This window comes from Temnothorax curvispinosus, unplaced genomic scaffold, assembly GCF_003070985.1.
Source record: "Temnothorax curvispinosus isolate PA1 unplaced genomic scaffold, ASM307098v1 QBEX01011887.1, whole genome shotgun sequence".
NCBI lineage: Eukaryota > Metazoa > Arthropoda > Insecta > Hymenoptera > Formicidae > Temnothorax > Temnothorax curvispinosus.
The window spans coordinates 55793-80157 of NW_020221667.1; the positions used below are offsets into that span (position 1 = coordinate 55793).

The 24365-nt window shown below is 38.3% G+C and overlaps 8 protein-coding genes and 1 long non-coding RNA gene across 15 annotated transcripts; 4 read left to right on the plus strand and 5 right to left on the minus strand.

The window, feature by feature from the left end:
• Positions 1 to 4: 4 nt before the first annotated feature.
• Positions 5 to 3242, minus strand: LOC112461920 (transmembrane protein 185A-like). 2 transcript variants are annotated; one of them, XM_025027361.1, is made up of 7 exons: positions 2963 to 3242; positions 2494 to 2839; positions 2095 to 2394; positions 1876 to 1999; positions 1512 to 1695; positions 659 to 740; positions 5 to 571 (listed from the first exon to the last, which is right to left on the minus strand). In XM_025027361.1, exons 1-5 carry the CDS (start codon positions 2998 to 3000, stop codon positions 1526 to 1528), a joined length of 978 nt encoding a protein of 325 aa, XP_024883129.1. In that variant the 5' UTR covers positions 3001 to 3242; the 3' UTR covers positions 5 to 571; positions 659 to 740; positions 1512 to 1525. The 2 variants fall into 2 exon arrangements, with proteins under 2 accessions (XP_024883129.1, XP_024883128.1); XM_025027360.1 differs by having other exon boundaries at positions 1512 to 1737.
• Positions 3128 to 6354, plus strand: LOC112461924. 2 transcript variants are annotated; one of them, XR_003041606.1, is made up of 4 exons: positions 3128 to 3215; positions 5075 to 5244; positions 5446 to 5506; positions 6197 to 6354. It is a non-coding gene; the product is annotated as an uncharacterized LOC112461924 (long non-coding RNA). The 2 variants fall into 2 exon arrangements; XR_003041605.1 differs by having other exon boundaries at positions 5446 to 6354.
• On the minus strand, positions 6349 to 7852 carry LOC112461922 (mpv17-like protein 2). The gene is made up of 4 exons (XM_025027362.1): positions 7389 to 7852; positions 6855 to 7300; positions 6576 to 6701; positions 6349 to 6483 (listed from the first exon to the last, which is right to left on the minus strand). The coding sequence occupies exons 1-4, from the start codon at positions 7414 to 7416 to the stop codon at positions 6466 to 6468; spliced, it is 618 nt and encodes a 205-aa protein (XP_024883130.1). The 5' UTR covers positions 7417 to 7852; the 3' UTR covers positions 6349 to 6465.
• A 482-nt stretch (positions 7853 to 8334) lies between these two features.
• LOC112461923 (60S ribosomal protein L37) lies at positions 8335 to 9499 on the minus strand. Its single transcript, XM_025027363.1, has 4 exons — positions 9417 to 9499; positions 8906 to 9041; positions 8693 to 8777; positions 8335 to 8468 (listed from the first exon to the last, which is right to left on the minus strand). Exons 1-4 carry the CDS (start codon positions 9417 to 9419, stop codon positions 8417 to 8419), a joined length of 276 nt encoding a protein of 91 aa, XP_024883131.1. The 5' UTR covers positions 9420 to 9499; the 3' UTR covers positions 8335 to 8416.
• A 298-nt stretch (positions 9500 to 9797) lies between these two features.
• Positions 9798 to 11866, minus strand: LOC112461937 (translation initiation factor eIF-2B subunit gamma-like). Of its 2 annotated transcripts, none has more exons than XM_025027394.1 (5): positions 11726 to 11866; positions 10881 to 11566; positions 10500 to 10806; positions 10070 to 10305; positions 9798 to 10000 (listed from the first exon to the last, which is right to left on the minus strand). In XM_025027394.1, exons 2-5 carry the CDS (start codon positions 11555 to 11557, stop codon positions 9844 to 9846), a joined length of 1377 nt encoding a protein of 458 aa, XP_024883162.1. In that variant the 5' UTR covers positions 11558 to 11566; positions 11726 to 11866; the 3' UTR covers positions 9798 to 9843. The 2 variants fall into 2 exon arrangements, with proteins under 2 accessions (XP_024883162.1, XP_024883161.1); XM_025027393.1 differs by having other exon boundaries at positions 9799 to 10000; positions 11629 to 11866.
• Positions 11867 to 12074: 208 nt separating this feature from the next.
• Positions 12075 to 13921, plus strand: LOC112461936 (tRNA (adenine(58)-N(1))-methyltransferase non-catalytic subunit TRM6-like). Its single transcript, XM_025027392.1, has 2 exons — positions 12075 to 12174; positions 12256 to 13921. Exon 2 carries the CDS (start codon positions 12323 to 12325, stop codon positions 13760 to 13762), a length of 1440 nt encoding a protein of 479 aa, XP_024883160.1. The 5' UTR covers positions 12075 to 12174; positions 12256 to 12322; the 3' UTR covers positions 13763 to 13921.
• Positions 13922 to 14699: 778 nt separating this feature from the next.
• LOC112461933 (CREB-binding protein-like) lies at positions 14700 to 16375 on the minus strand. Of its 2 annotated transcripts, XM_025027390.1 has the most exons (3): positions 15871 to 16375; positions 15350 to 15469; positions 14700 to 15255 (listed from the first exon to the last, which is right to left on the minus strand). In XM_025027390.1, exons 2-3 carry the CDS (start codon positions 15416 to 15418, stop codon positions 14908 to 14910), a joined length of 417 nt encoding a protein of 138 aa, XP_024883158.1. In that variant the 5' UTR covers positions 15419 to 15469; positions 15871 to 16375; the 3' UTR covers positions 14700 to 14907. The 2 variants fall into 2 exon arrangements, with proteins under 2 accessions (XP_024883158.1, XP_024883157.1); XM_025027389.1 differs by lacking the exon at positions 15871 to 16375 and having other exon boundaries at positions 15350 to 15746.
• Positions 16376 to 16440: 65 nt separating this feature from the next.
• Positions 16441 to 20134, plus strand: LOC112461931 (F-box/LRR-repeat protein 2-like). 3 transcript variants are annotated; one of them, XM_025027381.1, is made up of 8 exons: positions 16441 to 17244; positions 17523 to 17688; positions 17865 to 18156; positions 18268 to 18631; positions 18714 to 19029; positions 19111 to 19246; positions 19334 to 19464; positions 19616 to 20134. In XM_025027381.1, exons 1-8 carry the CDS (start codon positions 17073 to 17075, stop codon positions 19665 to 19667), a joined length of 1629 nt encoding a protein of 542 aa, XP_024883149.1. In that variant the 5' UTR covers positions 16441 to 17072; the 3' UTR covers positions 19668 to 20134. The 3 variants fall into 3 exon arrangements, with proteins under 3 accessions (XP_024883149.1, XP_024883148.1, XP_024883151.1); XM_025027380.1 differs by having other exon boundaries at positions 16442 to 17244; positions 19111 to 19464; positions 19599 to 20134; XM_025027383.1 differs by lacking the exons at positions 18714 to 19029; positions 19111 to 19246; positions 19334 to 19464; positions 19616 to 20134 and having other exon boundaries at positions 16454 to 17244; positions 17865 to 18161; positions 18268 to 18384.
• A 1111-nt stretch (positions 20135 to 21245) lies between these two features.
• LOC112461934 (protein shuttle craft-like) lies at positions 21246 to 24360 on the plus strand (the record flags this gene model as incomplete). Its single annotated transcript, XM_025027391.1, has 5 exons — positions 21246 to 22961; positions 23051 to 23224; positions 23295 to 23687; positions 23820 to 24101; positions 24178 to 24360. Coding segments are annotated over exons 1-5 (2335 nt in total), but the record flags the coding sequence as incomplete, so codon positions are not given.
• Positions 24361 to 24365: the final 5 nt, after the last annotated feature.

Below are 24365 nucleotides of genomic sequence, written 5' to 3' on the forward strand. Positions count from 1 at the left end.
CGAACAAAAAATTCAACGTATTCACTTTCATGTTTATAATGCTTGTAACATTTGCAGTAAAACTGCTGGATAGTACTAAAAATCTGAAATAATCTCGATATATTCTACGTGCAATATCGTTTCGTCTGTTGAATTAGCAGTACCGCAGAAATTAATTGATCGTTGCTGTTGATACCAAAAAATAGAAACTTTATTAGTTTATAATAGTATTTTTTTTAGATGTTTTATATATATATATAAAATAATGTAACGTTACTAGCACTTGTCTACCGTCGTCGCGTATGGTAGACCCGTATAATATTCATTATCCATACGTAATATTATTATGATATATAACAGTCTCTGTATATACATTATTTCTACATTATTATATAATAAATGATTGGGCATTTAACATTACGATGTCCAGCAACATTAACAGCAATATCACTTTTCTAATTTATCCAGCCGCTCCTTTCTTCATTTTTTAACGCGTCCTGACAATGCTACTCTAGAGAGATGCGAGGTGCTCAGTCTTGTATCCCAGCCGACATATATATCCGTGTAATTCGATCTCTTTGTTTAATAAGGCCTAGAATAAAGAGAAGTAATTAATATAAGCAAATACAGCTATTTTAAATTATCCGTATTTAGTTCCATTTAATATTTAAAGGTATACCTGATCATTTTATAGTAGATATTTGGCCTCTGTATACGTCAGTTGCATTAAAAATAACAATTTAAAAATATCCGAGCTAACCCTGCAAGATACCAGAATGAAAAACTTTAGACATCGTCAATCTGCATTACACGTGTCGTTGCATGTAAAGACTGAAGGACAGACTTTTGCATAACGCATAAAATGCATAAGAAAATTGATTGATCCATATATATATGCATAAGGAAATAGACCAATCCATTTTTTTATCCTTATACATTATGCGTTATGCAAGTCTGCTCTTCGGCCTTAAGGGGATCCTATAGCGAAGGCCGAACTTCCTCGACGTCGGTAATGTCAACATTTCTAATCCTGTTTTCTATGTTATATATCTATGTCTGTCCTTGTCTAACCAGAGGCATCTGTCTTTGTTCGATTGCTGCGCCATCTCTCGCTACACGCAATACTGCTTATCCTGTCAACCTAAATGTGCTTTTGCTTAATAAAACTTCATTTTACGGAATCTTTTTTTCTAGACGTTGAATCTTAGTTTTATTTACACGATATTGTTCCTACATGTTGTCCCTACGTCGCCTTGGTGTCATTATATATATATAAACTGCAGTAATTTTGTTATTGTCGTCAGATGACAGTTGTATGTGCCCAAATTAGTAAAATTTTTAATTTTTTTTTGTTCTCGATATGAAATCGTACAACGCGATGTAGATTTTTGTGCGTACTTTAATTCTAGACCAAAAACTTGCAATTCTGTAAAGCCAATTCAAAAATTCCTTAAAATGAAAAAATGTCGGTAACTACCGCCACTATAGGATCCCCTTAACACATTATCTAAACACATCTTTGTGACGAATACCTGTTTTGAGCCAATCAGTCAGGCATGTCTATAGAGATTATAGGCACAACAGGTTTCATTAGGTCGATTTTCTTAATAAGCTTCTCGCTCTTTTCCGTAATCATTGGCTCGGATGGTGGTTGATCTCGCTCGTCCCTTGGTTGATACGATATATTACCATATTCTTGAAGCAATGGACATAAACTTAGCAGGAAGTGACAAAAGTCTTTTCTGATACCAAACCACCCTAGACAAAAATTCCATCGTTCTTACACGCTAAATAAAATTAATAACGAAATAATCTTATACATATGTTATATCAAGAGAAAAAAAATGATATATCATTATCCTATTACTAAATAATAAAAACAAAATTATTTCTCACATCTATTTCCACCTTTTGCGCCAAAGGACATAAAAATAAGTGTCATGTGCGACAGGAGGAGTGGCATTGCCACTGTTATATAATTTATTGAAATATCTCCGTCTAATTTATTCGCTAGCAATACCTGAAACAGAATAATTTATGTTAAATAATACTAGGAAAGGAAAAATTAAGTCGATTATGACTCATTTAACGAAGCATACAATGCGCTAGTTATACCTGGAACACTAAAATGGGAACAACTAGAAATGTATACGCCACCGCCGAGTGCAAGGAGGTCCGCCTCTGGCGGGCATTGATCTGCGGCGTTCTCAGTAAAACAGCGGCGAATACTATCGCGTACAAAACAGCCACTAAAGATAAACAAAGAAGTGCCCAAAGCGGCACGAACACAACTTCCCAGCTCCACGTTATGAAGCCGTCCAATCTCAAAGCCAAAAAGATAAACTGTAATACATTCACTGCGCAAAACAGTTCCAGTTCGAACGACCGATCGTGTTTTACAGCCCAGATGCAAACCTGAATCATAACAGAGATCAAAAGGTGATAGTACACATTGATAAAAATGCTGGCAGCTGCAATTGCTGCAGCAATTTGAAAAAAGTAATTTATACTTACTGCAATTGATACTATTGAGATGAAAATCAAGGGTATAAACACCAGTATCCACAAGTGTCTCTCAGATTCTAATTTGTCGCATACCAACAACTCAAACATCAACAAGATTAGGTGCAATGCCAGGGTAATCAGCATCGCTTTATAATGTACATAGGCATCCCCTTCTAATCTCGCGTGGGGATGCCTCCACCAGACGTAGCTCCCGACCATCGCTCCCAGGATCACCATGCCTTTCCAGAACCATATCGGGCTGAATATCGACCAATAACTCCATTCGATGAAGCCGTCCAATCGAAGAGCGAACAGAGACGTGAATATCATCAGGCATGTGTGCACCAGAAATTTGCTGGAATATATAATTAATTAGCTCTGTATTTCTGTCCACACTTATGAATAATGTGCCAATCGCGACGAAGGTGACAAGTCGCCGAGTCAAGTATCGTGACGAATGACTTGGAATGAGAGTTACCTTGGATTGAAGTCTTGAAAAAGCGTTTGCAAATTCATAATTGTTGTAGGGGTTATGTAGGCCAATTAAACGAGGAGAACCTTCAGGTGACTTGTCGAGTGGAGATGCATGCTACGTCGAGCGCGCCGATCTCATTTGCCACGGATACCGTCACGGAAAAGCGCAATTAAGCGATGCCTCGGACATCTGCACGTTCAAGAAATAAATAAATCTCTACTCGATATAACCAAAATTTCGAGCATACTGAAGTCAGGTAATAATCATCGGCCGTTCCGACTTCCCCCACCACTTCTCTCTCTCTCGCCCTTCCTTCCATTCTCTCGTTCTCTCTTTCTCTCTCACTCTCTCTCTCTCTCTCTCTCTCTCTCTCTCTCTCTCTCTCACTCGTTCATAGTTCGTTATTTATATCCTATAAGGATAATTTCGATTAACTTACAATTAATTGGTAATTAATCAAATAATAATAGCTGTACTGTCCTGTTAATAAGGATAAAATTAAAAAGATTAGATGAAAAATAACGAATTATATAATTAGATATTTTACCTAAAGCAAATTTTCGTCCATAACAATATGTAGATTAACTTTAATTTCGGTTAAAATGATTTTTGCTTCCTCATAGAGGAAGCTTTGTTTTCGTAAAAAATTTTTTTTTTGTTTTTCTGAATGTGTTCAGAATGTTCTAAAACGTCGAAAAAATGCAATTTTAAAAAATGTCTGTATGTATGTATGTGTGTGTATATGTGCCAAATTTGCCGAAATTTCTATAACTCCAGAACTAATCAACCAAATCTTAACGAATAATATATGAAATAGGGGTAGAAAAAACTGAAGAATATAATAGAATTAATAAAAATTGCTAATAATCAAGAGGTTCTTTTTTAATATTTTGAATTTTTGCAGAAATGTTTGTTTATGCTTTAACTTTCGCAAATTTGGAGATATCGGTCGATTTCTAATTTTATTATAAACTATAAAAAAGTCCATAATTTTGATCGCATATAAAGCTAAGTATAATTAACCGAATTTAAAAGAATTATATTTTTTAATCGATAGAGTATCATGTAAGGAAGGTTGGGATTGAATTTGGCAATGATCGGTAAAGCGGTTCTTTTTTAATAAAATTTCGAGTTTTTATAGAAATGTTCGTTTATGCTTTAACTTCCGCAAATTTGGAGATATCGATCTATTTCTAATTTTATTATATTTTTCAATCTTTTCTACCCCTATTTCATATATAATTTTTTAAGATTTAGTTGATTAGACCCAGCTTTATACGCGATCAAAGGTCCATAATTTTGATCGCATATAAAGCTAACAATAAGTCTAATTAACCGAATTTAAAAGAGTTAAATATGAAATAGGGGTAGAAAAGACTGAAAAATATAATAAAATTAGAAATAGATCGATATCTTCAAAAATTTGCGGAAGTTATTAAAGCTTCCTCTATGAGGAAGCCATGTGCAAATTTCTAATTTGCACAATTTGTATGTATGTTAATCAGGTTTTCGCAAAGTTAATCAAAATTTTTGATTAGATAGATATATTTATTAAAGTAAGAAAAAAATTAAAAACCAAGTATTTTTTTTTAAATTTAATTGAGAACAGTTAGGAATGCAAGAAGATATGTTCCATCTTACCGCATAATTTTTTATCTTTTTGTAGTTCTAAAAGAATTAAAAGAAGGTAAAAATAAGTTAAACCGAAATTAAAAAGTTAATTTATGTGCATTAACAACTGGACATTTGTCAGTTGATCTACATAATAACACGGCCGATTAAGTTAATTATTAACTTTTTTATTAGCAAAAACAAATTCGTTAATTTTTTTGACGCGAAGAAAGATTAGATTAGGGATGACGAATTATTTATTAGATAAAAATCTTGTTGCAAGCGATTATATCATTTGAGTTAATCGCTGATGAGTAACTTATTAATCAGAGTTTAAGTCCAAGTCGTTCTGAGGAGTGCTCTCGTTCACTTGACAAAAAGAATTGAGTTGATTAGTCGTTATCGTTAATAATAAAAATCAAGAGTCCAGAATCTCATATAAAATTGATGCTTAACGGAAAGACATGTTTAAACGTAATTAATCTTGAAATTTTACGGTTGCAGATTAACGCTGTAGAAGACAAGGAAGATAATACTGATATGTACAAAGGATATTTTGTTATCACGACGAAAAATTTCCGATCGCACTGACGATATCGTAGATAATCTATTGAAGTTTGAAACTACAATTTATTATGTACCATTGCAGAAAACAAAGTGAGAGATAAGCAAAGGTATAAAAAGAGCATATATAGGACAAGTATTATGATCGTCTTTGTCCGAGATAAAATAATATGGCGTAAACAAATTTACGAAACAAGTATAGAGATCTTGATGTACTTATGATTACTCGCGCTACTCGCGATGTACACACATCCTTACTTTTTATAGAAATGTTAAGTGTTACAGTTTATATATTAATTATACAATTCTAGGGTGCAGTGCTTACTGGCGAAGTGCAACATCAGGCGAATAACGACGCATCGGCGAGGCCTGGTTGGAAAAATTCTGTATTTTACGTAAAAAAATATTCTCGTCGATTATTTATGTCGCGCGACAATTGAATTTATTGTTTGTGTTTACGCCATTAAACCGTGTTTGTGCTCGAATCGGTGACGACGTCTGGTTAGAAGACCGTGTAATCTTACTGTCGCCAAATGCCAAACAAAAGCGGTCGAGCAAATAAATAAACTCAATGAGAGATTATTCCACGCGATAAGGCGATTGTTGTGGACACGCATTTTTGTGGATATGCGTCGTCGCATGTCCGGAGTCCGCAGATCAATTTCGATCGCGATCGCCGTTATTTCGCAATTGCTCGCCGCGCATTCTTCCACGAATTAATTTACGATTCGAGTTTGAGTGACGCCGATAAACTTCCGAGTTCTTTATTGATTCATTCGGATATAAATTAACAACGTACGTTACGAGGTGTCTCGTTCTCGCAGAACGTAATAATATAACGTAATTCGAACTTGGATCTAAATTTCTTCTACCTTGACGTAATTACGATTTGAGATTAGCCCAGTCGAAGTTGCAATTAATAACAAAACGTTGGAACATATACAATATCATTTCTTCGATGAAAATAACCGTGAAATATTGCAATTATAAAAAGCAGTATCTTGATATTTTAACATCCGAGTTTTAATTGTTATCAATAATTCTTTGCATATGTCACAACAGGAACTGCGACGGATGATTACTCGTCTTTATTTATCATCTGGTAAAAATCGTGGAAATGAACAAATAGATCGGATATCGGATCGTGATAAGGCGTCGCAACGGGAAGATATACGGTAATATTACTTGGAAATTTTTTCCGATAGCATTTTATTTCACATTGTCACGTACAATATAATTAATAACAATAAACGTATGTATATACAATGAATACTTCGCAATTATTATTTACGCAGTCATATCTTTTGTTCAGACTAGCCATGAGATTTCTGTCACTCGAAGTGAGCGTCCTGTGGATAAAATAAGTAATTATATTATTTCATTGCGATTGCTCAAAATTTAACGTGCATTCTGATTGTAAACGTACACAGGCAAAACTTACATATTTCATATATGATAGAAAAATATCGTAGACCATCGTCATAACATTCGTATAAAGTACTCGATAATGCAGGGGCACAAAAATAAAATTAATGCATTGCGCTGGAGGCCAGAAACAGCAGTCGACCTGACAAAATAATTTTAATAAATTGCATACATTTATACATATTTTAAGAAGAAAACTTTCGATAGCAGTTTCTCTGAATTTTAATTGTTATACAAATTCGCTCTCTACGATTATTGAAATATCGATTACAGGAATGTAATCCCGTGTACGTACTTTCCACGTGTCGCCGAATTTCAGCTTTAGTTCCTCGCAGATCTCCTTAATTTTGCGACTCTCCAGAATCCCGAGGCCGACAAAAAATATCCCCAGGCACGTGGGACTCGCGATCGATTGATCGAGAAATGTTTTTTTCAGGACCGACTTTGCGTTTCTGCCTGGCAAAACCTTATCAAGAATCGTGTAGAAACAGTGATGAAACGGACCTTGAACCAGTCCTACAACCGTCATATTCCTGGTCCTCATGTAATCGTGTCCGTATGCAGATGTGCTGGAAATCGCCGTCACCTTTTCATCTTCCGGTGACGCCGCTATGACACTGCTCGGAAAGTATTTTTTGTCAGAACAATGCTTCTTCCAATGTTCGCTGCGTTGCTGGATCACATCTCCCGCTGCCATCATCAACCCACAGCTCACAGTGTTGGTGACTAATAGATATTTACCTGCACAGCCCAAAATATAAATTTCAGACAATCAAGCGGCTATTATTTTATTATTATTTTAATGTGGAACTAAAAATAAAAGACTTACCAAACAGTAGCTGACGCAGAATGCCCATTTGTATAGAATTATATTATAAATTTTGTGATAAAATTCGTTTTAACGTTTGATATTACAATATAGATTTGTCGAAAAACAGAAATTATCCGTAATTGCAAATATTCCTCAAGAATTATACGTGTGTACTAGAAACGTTAATTAATATCCGTTTTCTCGACCAAATTTCGTTTGAGTCGCCTGTTTGAATTCGTTATTAAATGCGTTTTCTAAGAGTTTCCTTTCTTTACTGTTATTTAATCAAGCCAATCTTCTTGATTCTTCGGTGCTTATGGAAACGAAATATTCGCTGAATATTGGTGCGTGGCATAACTCTCAAATTGGTAGGTTGAAGATCGATAGTCTTCGGGTGGAGTATCGGCGGATGCCTAGATGCACAATGGAGCTGCACTGATCGCCCGAGTTATCATCTTGCATCGAACGTACTGTTTGGCGAGGTCGGGGGACCGCTAAATATATGGAAAGCCGTCGCCGGCAATTAAAAATTCCGCGGAGATTGCGCAAACGATAGACAACGCGCCTTATCTTTTCGGTCGCACGTTTCTTCAAATTTTCTTGTCAGATATGATATAACACATAAAGATACGTATACACACAGGTTTATCAGAAGTTCATCTCACGTGTTTGTAAACGCTATTCAATATATCAATAGAAGAAAGAAATGGAAGGGGAACTAAGATAACAAACAAGAGTATGCTTAATTTTAAGCTATCTTACTTAACTTTATCATCATTCATATGAATGGAATTCTACAGAGAAATTACAATGCTTCGGTGTAATAAGTGCTCGTAAAACTTCATATAGTTTCATATTATAAAATTCTTTGTCTACAAATACTTTTAAAGAAGAAAATAGTTCGATAAATGCAATGATCGTTAGAATTACTTAATTACAAGGAATTATTATTGAGATGCTATAATGTTGTGATCGGATTTTTTAGATTTTTTATTGGTAGTCAAAATTGTACAACTTAATTAGACAATAAGACAGGATGTCGATAATTACTTAGCCGCAGCAGCTTTGGGTTTCGGCAAGCCTTCCCTGAATCCATTTCTATAAATATATACAAAATAATCGTTTATATGTGTTGTATACATCATGAATTGTGGGAAAAATTAGATAATGTGTTTATATATCTTTCATCATTTAATAAAAAAAAAAGTGTAAAAAGACAGAAGGCATAAAATAATTGTAAATAATGGTTAAAAAATGTATAGATCAATTGCTTTAACGTTCGTTAGTTATTACATTTTTGACATAACCATTTTGTAGCTTACTTGAATTTACGGCGCACGATTTTAAGATGACGCATGCGGCCAGTACCAGTGGTCTTCCTCCTCTTCGCCTTGACCGACCAATTATCTGTGAAGTCGACAAATACAAATCTAATTAATATTCCTGAACCAACATTAAATATTCGATATTTGTATAAACATAACAGGCGGTCTTCTGTGCAAACTTGTCGCGTTGGTTGCACGACAGCGACTTACAGGAACGCATTTTCTTAGCCGGATAGCCGCACTGCGCACACTGCGACTTCTGGATGTGGTAAGAGCTACGTCCACATCTCCTGCACAACGTGTGCGTCTTATTACGCCGCTTACCAAAGCTGGATGTACCCTTCGTCTGTGAACATCAAGCAGGAGCATAGTGAACTTAACCGTAGTCCGACTCAATATTACAAATTGAAGAAAGAAAAAAAAGAATTAACGATGGAGAGCGATATAAAGGGCTATTTTTAATCCTTTCTATGAACAAATAAATGAGAAATAAATATACTTCAGGGAATAAATGATTGCAACGTGTCACACATAAACATTGTTATAACCTGTACACCGGTATTATGTCAGTAGCGTACGGAATGGCATTCTTTTCACCCGATATTATTCAATTACGACAGTTCTACGAAAATTCAGGACATCTTTTCCGCGCCGATAAATCGGCCGATCGTTAGGATCGCTATGAAATAAATCGATTTGAATAACGTAAAACCACGCTCACCATTTTAGATGAAAGAGCAACCCAGAGAAGAGACGATGGACACCGTTCCGATTCCGCACGTTCTTTCGTTCAGTCTGGTTCAGTCGAGAGCCAACCAATAGGAACGACGTGTTTTCAAACGACCTCTGCACATGCTGATTGGAACATTGGAACTAATCGCGGAATTCTTACTCGGACGGTAAATTTATTTAATGCAAAAAATTAATAATAAAATAATTGAGTAATAAGATTTATTTCTTAAAATAAAAAACTCGTTTAACATCCAAAGAAATGTTAATTTAAATTATGTAGTAATTGTAGTGATTTTATCAATCTGAATAAGAAATTGCTCAATTACAAAAGGTAATTTTTTTATATTAAACATTTTTTACAAATAATATAATCTAATTATATTTACAATCATTTATACGTAATACAAGGTGAATAATTAAATCTCTATGAGTCTGTCCGCATCAGTGAGTACTTCGTGAGAGTGTTGGCTACCAGATTTCACGACGTGTTGTGCTCCAACTAAGCAATTCTTCAGTTCCGTGCCTTCCTCGATGATGCAGCCATTGCACAGTATGCAGTTGTGAATAACGCATCTGTAAAAAAAATTCATTTAGCGAATTCGTAAATGTACGCGTGTTTAACAAATATCTCCACCAACACACCTTTGCTTAACAGTTACATGTCCCATTATCACACTCTGAGATATCCTTGTCTTGGATTCCACGGTGCAGTTAGGCCCGATATGATTTTGTTTCAACGACGTTTTCTCCTCGACCAACGAATTATCGCCTACGCGACATTCTTGCATCTGCGTACTGCGTACAGTCGCGGTGCTCGAGATACTCGGCAGCAGCGGTAATTGATCGGTATTCTTGTTATCACTCCACCATTCTGATATCTGTACAGGATATTTCTTAAATTAGCTGAAATTGATCCTTTAATTTCTAATATATTGAAGTGTAAATATAATATATATTATTCAAGATAACGCGTGGCTCCGTGTGAGAGTGATCGACTCGTATTGATCCCGTATACTTTTGGAAAAATATATATTATTCCTTTGTCATAAAGCTACGTAAAGTGGATATCAACCTTAGCATTTGCAAGATGATACATTTGCACGGTGTTCGCTCTAAGACCAAACTTTTCATTTGACACATGAGCGTAACATCGTATTACATCCTCGTTATAAGCATCCTCCAGATCGGTGCTATGATCATTGAAGGCCGACATCTTTCTTATCAACTCGTCCAATGGTTTCTCCATTGCAAAATGGAAGATATCTTCCTTCAAATCCATTTGTACCACGGAAGTCTTATCATCCATACATTGTTTAGATCTGGATAATTGTTTACCGACTATATACGGCAAAAGTTCACCCTTCAGCGTGGTGAAATTTCTGAAAAACATTTTTACATTTGATTAGACTTACGTTCAGTCTCTTCAACATTTTTCCCTAGTAAGTTCACTCACTTGTTAAATATTAAAAAGTCCACCACCCATTTGTTAATAATGTACAAATGCGCGTCCATCAGTTTGGAGTGCATGGTGAAGCTAGCGTGCTTCCTGAGAAGCCTCTGCGAGATGTTAATCGTTTCTTCGAAATCAGATGCGGAAGCCAAGAAAATCAATCGTCCTGTGTTATTGTCGATGCCGATCAAGTCCGTTTCCGGTTTCTGCTTGTTTTTCAGGCCTGGCGTTACAAAGTCGTCGGGCATTTTCGGTGCGGGCAACATCAGAGCGGTTACACTCGCGTTATGTTTCCTGTATAAATTCAGGATCTCCGATATGTCCACATTTGCGATCAAATCGCAGGATATCACCAAGATATCCGTGTATATTTTTTCATGAATAAGTCTGATAGAATCGGCCGTGCCGAGATCCTCCGCTCCTGGAATCCCTACGAATTCTATCTTGATTTTCAGACCCAATTTATCCAACGACGTCGACACGTCGGACTTGGTTGCTTCGGCAACAACGACGATCGCTTCTTTGAAACCCGAACGTTCGAGGATCTGCAAGGGATACCAGATCATGGGAACGTTTGCGATCGGCAACAGACATTTGGGCTTGCCTGCCGTAAGCTCCGTCATGCGGGAGCCTTTTCCTCCAGCGAGCACGATGGCTTGGAATTCATTGTGGTGATTCATTTTTGTTCTCTGCAATTATTGATACGTAAGGCACATTGTTAAGGAGACTTTAAAGACTTTGTAATACCTACGTCAAGTGTGCGTTGTAATACGTATCATTCAAAAGGCGCCTTGTATGTTAATAATAGCGATAACTGTAGTTAAGATTACATTCAGGTTACTTTGTACCTTGTCACTTTGTAGGAAAATATGTAAAATTGCAATCAGAATAGGCGGTTGTGTAACGTGAGCACACGATTTTTAGAAGAATGCGAATCAAACCATCGATCCGGTGCAGCCATGTGCTCGCCTAACCTAAAATTAATGGTGACGATGACAAGACTGGAGCAATAAGCGAATCGACCAATCACAGGCGAAAACAAGGCTACCATTGGCCGCGTTCAGCAGACACAACTGTTGAGTTCGTCTTATCAACACTCTGCGTTGATTGGTTGGTTCTAAAAGTAAGAGCCAATCACGTTTGACTGCTACTCAGCGGCTTGGTCTCGGCTGTGATTGGTCGGTCGGTTTATCACTTGCGTTTTCTAACCTAAAAAGAAAAAACGAAAATGGCGGAGAATGCATCATAAATATCATAATGCATGTGGTTGAAGAGGAAGGGGTGGAAAACATTAAAGGTGATATATTATTTCTTCGCTTGTAAAGGAGCGATCTGTAAAGATTAATAAGCGTATGTGAGAAAAATGTATAAATTTTAGGTCCAGATATGCAAAGAATTCGAACGAAAAATTGAAAAGACCTAACCTGTAGGATAATTCAAAGTATATGATGAGTGCAGTTGCGGAAAACACGTGTGAGTCCGTGGAGGACGTGATCACGGTAGGCACGAGCGTGATAGTCAAGAAACAGGACTTCAGCAAGGTGTACAAGGTGTCCGAGAATGGTATTCTGATGCTGGGGAAAGACCAGAAGGTAGAAATGCGCGAGATCATCGGCAAGCCGTTTTGGAGCACCTTCGAGATGATTCCGTTGCCAGGCAGCAGAGGTGCTTTCACCCTGAAGCTAACGGATCAGGTAGACTCGTGGAATAATCTGAAGGGCGAGCTGAGCGGTTACGACAATCGCTCCATCACGGACGACGGGACGTCTCAGCGGCTGTCGAAGGAGGAGATTCTGCAGCTGCAGGAGGCCGGCAAGACTGGCAAGGAGATAATCGGTAGCCTCATTGAGAACAGCAAGTCCTTCGCCGCCAAAACGGAATACTCGCAGGAGAAGTATATCAAGAAGAAGGAGCGCAAGTACCTCAGGTTTCTGACGATACACAAGACGTCTGTATTGTCGCTGCACGAGATATACTTCAAGAGGAAACACGAGAAAATCGGAGGGCTGAGAATGGACGCTCTGGCGCAGATACTGTCCTACAGCGACGTCCAATCCGAAGGCTTGCACTTGTTGTACAGCAGCGGATACCAGGGATTGCCCGCAGCGGCGATGCTCAACAGAATAGGCACGAGTACCAGTGGTTACCTGATCAACCTGCATCCCGGTAATATGCCTCAAACAACGTTCATCGAAGACATGAATTTTCCACAGGAACTGAAAGACAGGCACGTAGCAGTGAATATCTATAGTTTCTTGAGATTACATTATCAAGGTGAATCTAGTATAATAGACAATATTTCCACGTCTAAAAAGACTGTCGTTAATAATACTGAAACGCATAATATCGAAAAATTAACGGAAAAATTTGACGGAGAAACTAAAAATAACCAAGTACCTGAAATGGATACGGAAGTTTTAGAGCTGAAAACTGGGACAAAAGAAAACGGTACGCTTCTCACAACTGACACTGAGGAAGGTGGCAATACTTTAAAACGGAAACTCGAATCTGAAAAGCCCGAAAGAGAAGTAGCGCCCGCAAAGAAACCGAGATGGTTGTTGGAGACGAAACACGCTGTGGATTTGTTAAGTAGCACGAAAGCTCGCGGTTTAACTATCGTAGCAAAAGAGCATCCCTTACAAATTGCGACGGCGCTGTTACCCTTCTTGGGTATCTCACGTCCGTTTGTCATCTTCCATGCGCATCGGGAGCCCTTGCAGGAGACCTACATAGAATTAAAGAAAAAAGGCAATGTAATAAATGTGAAACTGTTGACGAACTTCTTACGTTCGTATCAAGTATTGCCCGACAGAACGCACCCCGACATTTTAACGAGCGATACCGCTGGCTATATTTTAACAGGATATCTAGTTGACAATGCGTAGTATATAAAATGTTTTAATAAATTTTGATATGAGAAATTGATCGTACAGTACAGACTCGCATACTCGATACCGATCGAATGCCAAAAAGCTAACATATAACGTCAGAACAAATTTATAAACGGATTATAATTTTTTACACAAATATAACTATTACGTACATATTTGCATTTATTACTTTGGCCTCTAATTATAATTATTAATAATGATCGCTCCTTTTATAATTTCAAAATGTAAAATCATAGTATAAGGATTATTATGTGTACAATAAGAATTGTTAATATCAGTAAGTTTTTAGAAGTATTTATATAACTGTTCTTACTGCAATAATCTTTTACAATAAACGATCATGTTTTTTATGGATTTGAAATTTCGCAAAAATTTATTTTGTCTTCAGACACTAGAAATTGAGTTTTTAATTCAAAATTTTTGCAAACAAGATTTTTATTCTGTCGCATTTCGTGAATCTTTTTGTAAAAGTTCCATTTATGAAGAATAGTATCTCTATTCTTCATGGGTATCTACTATCTGCATTCTGCCTATGGCTTCTGAATTTCCACAATCTACATAAACTATGCTCATGTATTTTACGTTACGTGCACTGTGCACTTATAGATTTTCAGTACTGGAAGTGAATATCGGAACGCAGCCGTAAAGTCTTGTGTCCACGATACTAGAAATCGCTCTGAGATCTCGGACAGAGAAAAAATTGACCAATCACATTTAAACAATTCGGCAATTGACCAATGCGATTGGTTAATTCTTTCTTCGTACAAGATCTCGGAGTGATTTCTAGCATCGTGGACACAAGGCTTAATAGGCCTCCAGGAATGCGGGCGCAATCGGCATTAACGGAAACGAAACCGAAATCACTAATCATACGCAACTGCGTCAACTTATACTATATATTCATTGCTTCAATCATAAAGTTGCGAAACAATTAAACATATTATAGTTAATTTTGTGGTCTTTATTATTATTTTATTATACAACATTAAATAAAAATAGTTACAAAAAGACTTTATTTGGACGTCTTCAAGACATTTTAAAAATGACATCTTTAGATGGTCGTAAGGCGTCATTTTTTTACGTTGACGCTTGACGCTCATTTTCAGCAAACAAAAATCTTAAGAAAAAAAAAGTTATATTTATTCAACATCCAACGTTGACGCTGAATCATCGTTGATTGTCAATTGTTGTAATCGTTGCTGCAATTGTAGCTGCTTTATCTTGTGCTTGATGTTGGAACAGAATGGAACGAGACACTTGGTCTTTTGGCAGTGTTTGGCAGTATGATAATAACACAGCGCAATCAGCTGTTTGGATATAAGACACCTGCCATTGGTCTTTCTCCTGCAATTCTTTGTATGCATCATCACTCGCTTCATCTTCTGGCAACTCGGTAGACGACACTGACGACAGTTATTAGCATCTCTGCACTGGCAGGCATGCACCAATGATTGAATCCACCTCTGTATCCTTAATTCCCTGGGCTCCTACAGGTTGCAGAAACAAAAAAAGATACGAGCACATTATAGGTTTATCGTAATTACAATACATAGATATTTTTAGAATAAGCCGACAAGTTACCTGTGGATTGGTTTGTTCCGCATCCGCAGGCGAAGAGCCATTATCCAAAGCAAAGCCAAGTTTTTCCATCGGGTGCGGATGACTGTCCTTATCTTTACAATTTACACATAAATCGAAATCCTGTAATAAAATCGCAATTATAGTAAGCATGAAAGTCATGAAAAGTGGCGAAAGTATTTTTCTCCAAAGCAATCTAATACATATGTCACAAACTGTACAATGGTATCGGGTTTCCACGTGACTTTTATTACAGTTATTGCAAATATAAATAAGCATGTTAAAGGAAAAACAAGGTGTGCTTCTCTTCTTCCGTTTTTTGGCTCCTGAATTTGAAACAATTTACAAAAATATTTAAAAAAATTTTTTTCTAATTTTTAATAAAAATTTTGTTTAAAAAATTATTTTTTAAAAATATTATTTGTTGAATAGAAGAGTTTTTAATATAAAACATATATTTTGATGACGAATACTTTTTTCGGGCATGCGAGGTTCCCTTGTTAGTTAAAAATAAATTAACTTACCCAACCGTTTCAACCCTGTCTTTTTGTGATCTGAGATCGGAGTATCGGAGCAGCTTGTGGAATTCGTCATGGGTAGCGACTGTTGCGCGTTTCTAGCAGCCCCGAACAGAACCTTCCAAGTCGTGTATCGATGCGATTCAAAGATCGGGCGCGTATGCGAGTTGTAAAATAAATTTTTTAATAATCCTTTAATAAAACTTAATTGATTATGTTTGAGGTGGTTTAAGAGCGTATGTTGAAGGGGAGAATGTACTGAAGGCAAAGCACCCAAACAAATCCGAGCTTTTTAAGCACAAGGACATTATTTTTATTTCCTCTACTTTTTTGAAAATTATTCCAATATACATAAGGTGGTTTGCCTTCAGTCTTCAGTACATTCTCCCCTTCAACATACGCTCTCAAACCACCTCCAACATAATCAATTAAGTTTTAATCGGGGAGCACACACTTCTTCACAACGCATAATGCATAAGCATAAGAGAACTGATTGGTCTATTTCCTTATGCATATGTGTATGGACCAATCAATTTTCTTGCTTACGCATTATGCGTTGTGCAGAAGTGTGTGCTCCCCGCTTAAATAAAGGAGTTATTAAAAAAGTTATTTTACAACTCGCATACGCGCCCGATCTTTGAATCGCATCGATACCCAATATACAACACGACTTGGAAGGTTCTGTTCGGGGCCGCTAGGGACGCGCAACAGTCGCTACCCATGACTCATGACGAATATGCTCACGGCCACGTGTTTGTGCTTCTCACCATGCCCTCTGACCCCTCCCCTTCACCAGTACCATTAGGGCTGCGTTCGGAAACGTCACCCGGGTATACACGGATTTACACGGGTATACTCCCTTCTCCTTCTAATTCGCTGAGATAGAAAGAGAAGGAAGTATACTCGTGTGCACTCGGGTGACGTTTTCGAACGCAGCCCAGCGTACATACCACGCGAACCTCCCGCGGCTCCCGCTCATGTTGTAATCATGCTCCCGCCATGCGGACCATGCAGTTAAAGCGGGGAGCACCCGGAGCACACACTTCTGCATAACGCATAAAACGTTCGTGTTCGTTGCAGAAACGTGATAACGTTTATTAACTGAAACGCAAATGTGGTGCCTGTTCAGAGAAATTAAACACCTCAACCTTGGAATCTGAAAACGTCGGTAAAGCTGATCCAATCGTCGAAGAAATTATCCGATCGACATGGAAGCGGTCGAGGAGAGCGAGCCCAACGTTCTTCGCGAGATCGCGAGTGAGGAGGAGCTGGCGCAAATCCCGAGAGAATCAACGAGGAAAATCAATGCGCATTTTAATGCAAAGTTCGAGGAGTTTATAACCGCCAAGGCGGTTTTCGAGACCAGCCGAAAATGTTTGGGTAAGCTGGACGCGCCGTTTTGAATTTTTAACAGCTTCGAATAAATATTCCAGGGACGCTCGTTTTATTTACATACTTCTGAAATGCCGGCGCTTTTTATGTATGTACCTTTCTCGAATTTAGGTTTCTTCTAACAATACTTTCATTATTTACTCGAGACTCAATGTAAACTTCTTTATAGTCTCAAACATCGAAAGCCATAATTCATGTCCAAAATTTATCTCAAAATAAAGAATTTTGCATAAATGGAAGGCCGAGAACTTTATGTTGACTTACAGAGCAAAATTTAGAGACGGCGCAGAAGGAACTTGCAGAGCTGCAGAAGTTGGATCTTGACGAGCGTAGAGGGAAGTTGGAGCTAGCGGAAAAGAGCAATACAGAAGTATGTAGCAATCTTGAGGAAGTGAAAATTGAAGTGCACGGATTACAGGAATCTGTCAAACGGTAATGTCACGTTCTTACAATTTCTAATATCGATATATAAAAAAGAAATTTATAATATTTTGATAACTAATAATATAATTACTGTATAAAATAGCAAGAGACTAATGTTTATTCTTAATGAAGTGTTATCAACATTTAATATCTTGTACGTGGATTTGATTTAATGTGGATTACAGGTTGGAGAAGGAAAATTGTGAATTACGTAGTCAGAGAGACACAGTTACGGATGAGGCTAATGCATTACAACTGCAAGTTGAAAGGCGGGATACCGAAATTGAAAGAATGCTTACCGAATTGTCCTCTTTAAGCTCTCAGCTTCAAACTGCCATTGCGACCAAGTGCCAAACTCTTGTACAGAAATACTCGCCTCGTAAACTATTAAAAAGTCATTCCAATTGTGTAAACAGTATGGAACTCTCTTCGGATGAATCCAAGGAGCTATCACGTTGCAGTTTATCTGCGCTTCCTGTAAAGTATTCTAAGAAATCTATTTCTCATCACAATATTGCAATGACATTTCGTACTTTGAGTATTAAAGTATTTATTTTGTATTACATTAATTATATTCTATCTTTACAGAATGAAATATTACTAAAAATACTTAAATACTTAGATTTGGAAACGTTATGCCGCATGAGTCAGGTAGATAAACGCTTCAAAGATCTAACACAGGACCCTGAACTCTATACACATTTGGACATGACAAATAAATCTGAGAAATATATGTGCCACGTATTTTCTTATTTTACACCTAGATGTAAATATTTGCAACAATTAGATCTTACAGGAAGCAAGTTTGATATTGATGATTTTGTAAACTTTCTTAATAATTGCGGCAGTTGTGTAACGCATTTAAGATTAAGTAAATGCATATTAATTAAATGCTACACGGATTTTAATCCTGCGCTAAAGGAAATTGGAAAAACATGCAAAAATTTGAAAGGTATATGCATATAGTATATGTATATATGTAATTGTCAAGATTATGGGTAAATTGCATAACAACTAATGCAAATTTTTCTTAGAATTGGATCTAAGTGATTGTCGGTGTGATTGCTACAGAAATTTTTCGTATTTTGAGGAGCTAAATAATTTGGAATCTATAAATTTTTGGGGTCTGCCAAATTCCATGGAACATATTTGTAAAGTACTGCAAAATAATCCGCGTATTCGTGAGATCAGAGCCCGGATCTGGGACGATAAAATTCTGGTAGAGTTGGCAAAGTGTCGCGACTTGGAAGTAATACATACACTGTACATCTCATCAGATGAAGATGTTACATCTCAGGGTATTAATGCTCTCGGTAACTGTAAGAATTTACAAAAAGTGTCCCTTTATATGTAAGTGTGTGTGTGTGCTACATTTTCTTTTAAAATACACATATTATTGTATTCTTTATTGAAATATGATTTTTGTTACAGAAATTGTTCCCTAGCGGATGACAGCTTATTCAGATTATTTTCTTCCTATCAAAACTTGCAAGAAATTAATTTGTACTTTTATGTCCTCACTAATCACCGGTTGGAATTACTAGCGCAGTGCAAAAACCTAAAAAATGTATATCTTGAACATCTGATACCTTGGAATGATCCAGATGATCCTGATAAATATTCCATTATTTTGAAACAATGTCCTAAATTGCAGAAGTTTTCTCTCACAAGCTGTAATGTAAGTGATCAATTACTTGATCAATGGGAGGAAAGATATCCACATGTGTCTATCTATAATACAGACGACTACGATCATCGAGTGTATATTCGCTGTGTGCGCTGGTATAGAGCCAAAGCACATAACATGGCGTAGCGATATACGACAGTCGTAGTCCTCGACCTGACAAATCAGGATACGCCAAAGCTTGTGCGTTACTTACGTCCACGACTACGACTGTCATATGTGCTTTGGCCCATACTATGCGGAAAAGTAGGACTTAGAGCGCCCATGGTGGCCGGAATTTGCATTATTTGCTGGAGTTTTCTAATACATCGTAATGGAAAAATTGCGGAAAGGAAATTTAAATTGTTGCGTGAACACGTGTAAGAATGTATTTCACAATACAAGTTCAGAAATAAAATTTTATTTTTTTCCAAAAGCGATTTATAAAATTGAGCAGCGAAAAATGTGGATACGTTGGGTACAAAAAATAAAGTAAGTATATTCTTTGAGATTATATGATCATATTTTACCTCGTTTAAAATAATGGTATTTATTTAGAATACGGGCCTCACCTCCAATATCAATAAAATTATGCTTAATCGACATGTGACTACGGGGCATGTACATGTCGCTACATTTCATCGATATGACAGGTTTTCTAACTTAAATAGTTGTCAACTTTAACGATTAATATCTCGCTTCGCGAGGCAGACTGCCGCGTTTTTCTTCCAGATTCTTTCGTTTCGTGTAAAAACGCGTCAATAATGTATTTTGAATAAATAATCAAAACAATAATTTTTTGTTCTTGTTTAAACGTTTTTTTATTTATTTACGATTGACTTGAATTTCATTAATATTGATATACTTACATGTAATTGTACCTTGTACGGAATAGCATTGACAGATGTTTGCGGTATTACACTGCACCTTATTAAATGGCTTATATTTTCATTACGCAATTCTTCAACGCGAACCACATGCGATATTGCTAAGGCTTTTCCTTTTGGTATTGAACTTGGATTAAATTTAATGTCATAAGTGACAGGTCCAAATCCCGTTCGTATAATAAGATTCATTGCAAAAAGTCAGAAAAAGGTTAACCTTTAAAACAAATGTAGGTTAATTTCTCTCGAAAAATCTTTTCAACTATAATTTTTGTAATATCATCATTGAAATTAAGATTTAAATTACCTAACGACAGTTTACACGTAGCTCGAATATTCACAATCGTTGACAGCTATTCCATACAGCTATTCCATCAAAAAGTGCGATATTTCACTAACCGTGGCAGCACTAGTCTCTGCGCACACAGCGAATAAATTGTTTATATATATTTACAAATAAAGTTTGTCTACTATTTTAAAATATAAAAATTATTAATTTTAACTTCAGTAAAATAAATTTTTCTTTTTAAACATGAATACAAGTGGAGCCGGAGAACGTCTTTAAAAATAGATATTTTTCAGGAATTTTATATAGGGTAACGATGAAAGCGAATGACGTTAAACTTTGCACGTTCTTTTAATCTTATTTTAAGAATATATTTTTATTTTTTAAGTAAGAAAAATGTTCTTTTCTATGTTATATCCTGATCACTAAAAGACGTAAATGAGAGACGAAGTAAAGTTAAACAAGGACAGATATAGAGAAAACAGGATTAGAAATGTTGACATTACCGACGTCGAGGAAGTTCGGTCTTCGCTTTAGGATTCCCTTAAGAGAATCGGGCCCCAGCACTTAAAGCAAGGTTGTAGAGCAGCACCATGAAGAATTATCTCTATTCTTCATGGTTCCATTGTAGAATATTTTTGCATTTTATCTAAATTTTTCTTTCAAATCTTATCGATCGGGTTGATACGATGATAAGACATTGGTATATATCTGTATACGTAGTTCCGCTGGTCGGAGGCTTCCATTAGAGGACGCTGTAGTCGCTGCTAGACGGGGAAAGGTCGTGAAAGGTTTGCAAGAATTTCGCTCGTACACATTCCACTGATTCCACAGTCTCCGAATTTCCATTGTGATCGATTTAATAATTACGAACGGTCGACGAGGTATAAAACACGTGGCTTACGCGCGACCTATCGAATTTTTTTAGGTTAGGGCAAGGTCGCTCCGGAACGCGCGTAGCGTTAACATATTGCAATTCGCCGAACGGGATTATTTTTCCGATCTTATTTTCCCTCTCCTGCTCTCACGAGGAGATCCGATCTCGGCAGATAAGATTAGCGCGTTTATCGGCACTCCTGACTCCTGACTGCTGTCTCCTGTCCCCGCGCGTTGCGTGTGATTTCGCATTACTGTGCAATCGCGGCGATGGCCACCTGGGACGGCTCGTATCCGGAGGACCTCAATTACCTGGTGTACGCCGACCGGAACGCGGCCGACGCTGCCGCGGGGAACTGGCAGCAGTACTTCGCCGAGAATCCCACGTACCTGCGTGACATACCCGCGGGAGGCTACTACACGGGAACCGGGACCGGGGGCGGTCGGCAGGTCTACGAGCAGAGCGGGCCAACGGCGACCTTCTACCAGACCGGCGCCCAACACCCGCCGAACATGGTGCCTTTGGAGAACAATGCCTATCAGGAACGTGCACTGCCAAACGCAATGGCTACCTCGAACAGCACCCGAGCGTCGAGCAACGTCGTCCAGACGTCGCGCGACGCGCCACCCTTTTCCCGCGAGTCCCGCGGTGGTTACAAACCGAGGTCCAGGGGTAACCGGGCGGCCGGCAACCGGGCGCCGCCACCACCGAAGATGGACGACATCATCCGGTCCACCGTAGTGGAGAATTCCAATCTACATCCCATGGCCAATGAATTCGTGCCGAACAGTCAGGCCAAGTTCAGGAAGGATCCCAGATTCAGAAGGTACGACAACGGCAACGCGACGAGCAGTGGTTTCAATGCCTGCGCACAGGAATTCAGGCCAAAATCGACTGACAAGTCGTCCTTGGCGGACAACAGGTACAAAAACGAGAGACGCTACGACAACAGGAAGGACCCGAGGGACGCAAATTACAGACAGAAGAGGCCGCAGGACAGAATGCAGGACGCGCAAGCCCCGAGATCTGGCTACAGGGATACTCAGAGAACGTACAACACGAGAAACTACAATAAGTTTCAGAACGGCAGATATTACAATAGGAAGTATCAGTCGAACGCGGAACAAAATGCCGCTGGAGAAGGTCACGCATCTACAACCGAAGCTACCGACTCAGCTACGTCTAGTAGTCAGGAAAATAAAACTGTTGTTGAGGAAATTCAAGAGGACGACTCGTTTTCGGCTACTAAAACCGGTAGAGGCAGAGAAGAGGCATCGACGTACGAGGATAACGATTCGGAAAATATGTCCTCGAAAATTCTTGAGGCACAACGAAACGGTAGACCTAAACGATTCGCTAATGCGTCCAATTATCATAGATACAATTCAGACGAACAATCTGAACCCGGTGCCCGGTGGAAAACAACGACAGCAACAAAGTATGCGCAAAGGAGAAACAATGATATGACAAGTTATAGAGAAAGGAGAGTGGAAAATTGGAGAGACAGGACGAAAAGTAATGAGACAGCACAGACACCACAGGGGAAAAATCTGAGGAAAAAATCTGACATTGGTAATACTTATAGTCTATCAAAGAAATCGCATTGTTATTATATAAAAAATAATTTCGTAATTAATTGTTGCTCTGTACATTCTTAACAGATGATGACGCGAGTCAAAGGGAGAGATTAACCGAACAGTTAAACAAGGGAGCATTGGAATGTCTGGTCTGTTATGAGCATATCAAGCAAAGCGACTACGTTTGGTCCTGCAGCAATTGTTATCACGTATTGCATTTGAGATGCATCAAAAAATGGGCCAGGTCGTCTCAGAGCGGTAAGTGAGCGCGGTCGAAGTTGCAATCGCGCCAAATCAGACGCAATCTCATTAACGTATTCCATTCTAGAGAATAACAGTTGGAAGTGCCCGGCTTGTCGGGACGTTAGTTTATTCGTGCCCGAGGATTACTTCTGCTTCTGCGGTAAGATGAAGATGCCGGAGTGGAATCGCAGAGACGTGGCGCATTCGTGCGGCGAGATCTGCGGCCGACATCTGTCTAAGAAGAATTGCACGCACAAATGCACCCTGCTCTGCCATCCCGGCTCTTGCCCGCAGTGCGTGGCGATGGTGACCAAGTATTGCGGATGCGGGAGAACGTCGAAGATGCTTCTGTGTAGCGCTCATCAATTGTTGATGTGCGATTCAATATGCGGAAAGGATCTGTCGTGTGGCAAGCACACCTGCCAGAACAAGTGCCACCAGGGAGAGTGCGGGCCTTGCGACAAAACTGTGCAACAAAGTAATATTCCAATTTTTTTCATCGATATCTGACATTTAACTCTTTAATTAAGATATCGATGTTAGGATTAGAATAAGTACAATAGATGGTGAACAATACGATTTTTTAATGCTTTTGTGTTATTTTGTTTAGCATGTTTTTGTACTAAGAAAACTCAGGAGGTACCCTGCCGAGCCAATACCGCAGATACATATTGCTGTGATAATATTTGTAACAAACCATTGGATTGCGAGAAACATTATTGTCAGAAAGTCTGTCACCCGGAGTCCTGCGAACCCTGTTCCTTAACGCCTGAAAGAGTTACGATGTGCTGTTGTGGCCAAACGCCGTTAACGGAGAAGAGAGAGAGCTGCACGGATCCTGTGCCGATCTGCGATAAAATCTGCTCGAAGAGCTTAAAATGCGGCCAGCCTAGTAAGCATTTCAGAGATATCGCGTTTCGCGTCTTGTGACCATATAGACGCGCTAAATCGGATTTTCGCTCACGCAGGTAATCCGCACACCTGCAAGGCACCATGTCACGTGGGAGAATGTCCGGAATGTGAATTGAACACCGACGTCAAGTGCCGATGCGGTAACATGGACCGCGAGATCGCCTGCAGAGATTTGACGACCAAGGCCGATGACGCGTGCTGCGAGAAACGCTGCAAGAAGAAGAGATCTTGCGGTAAACACAAT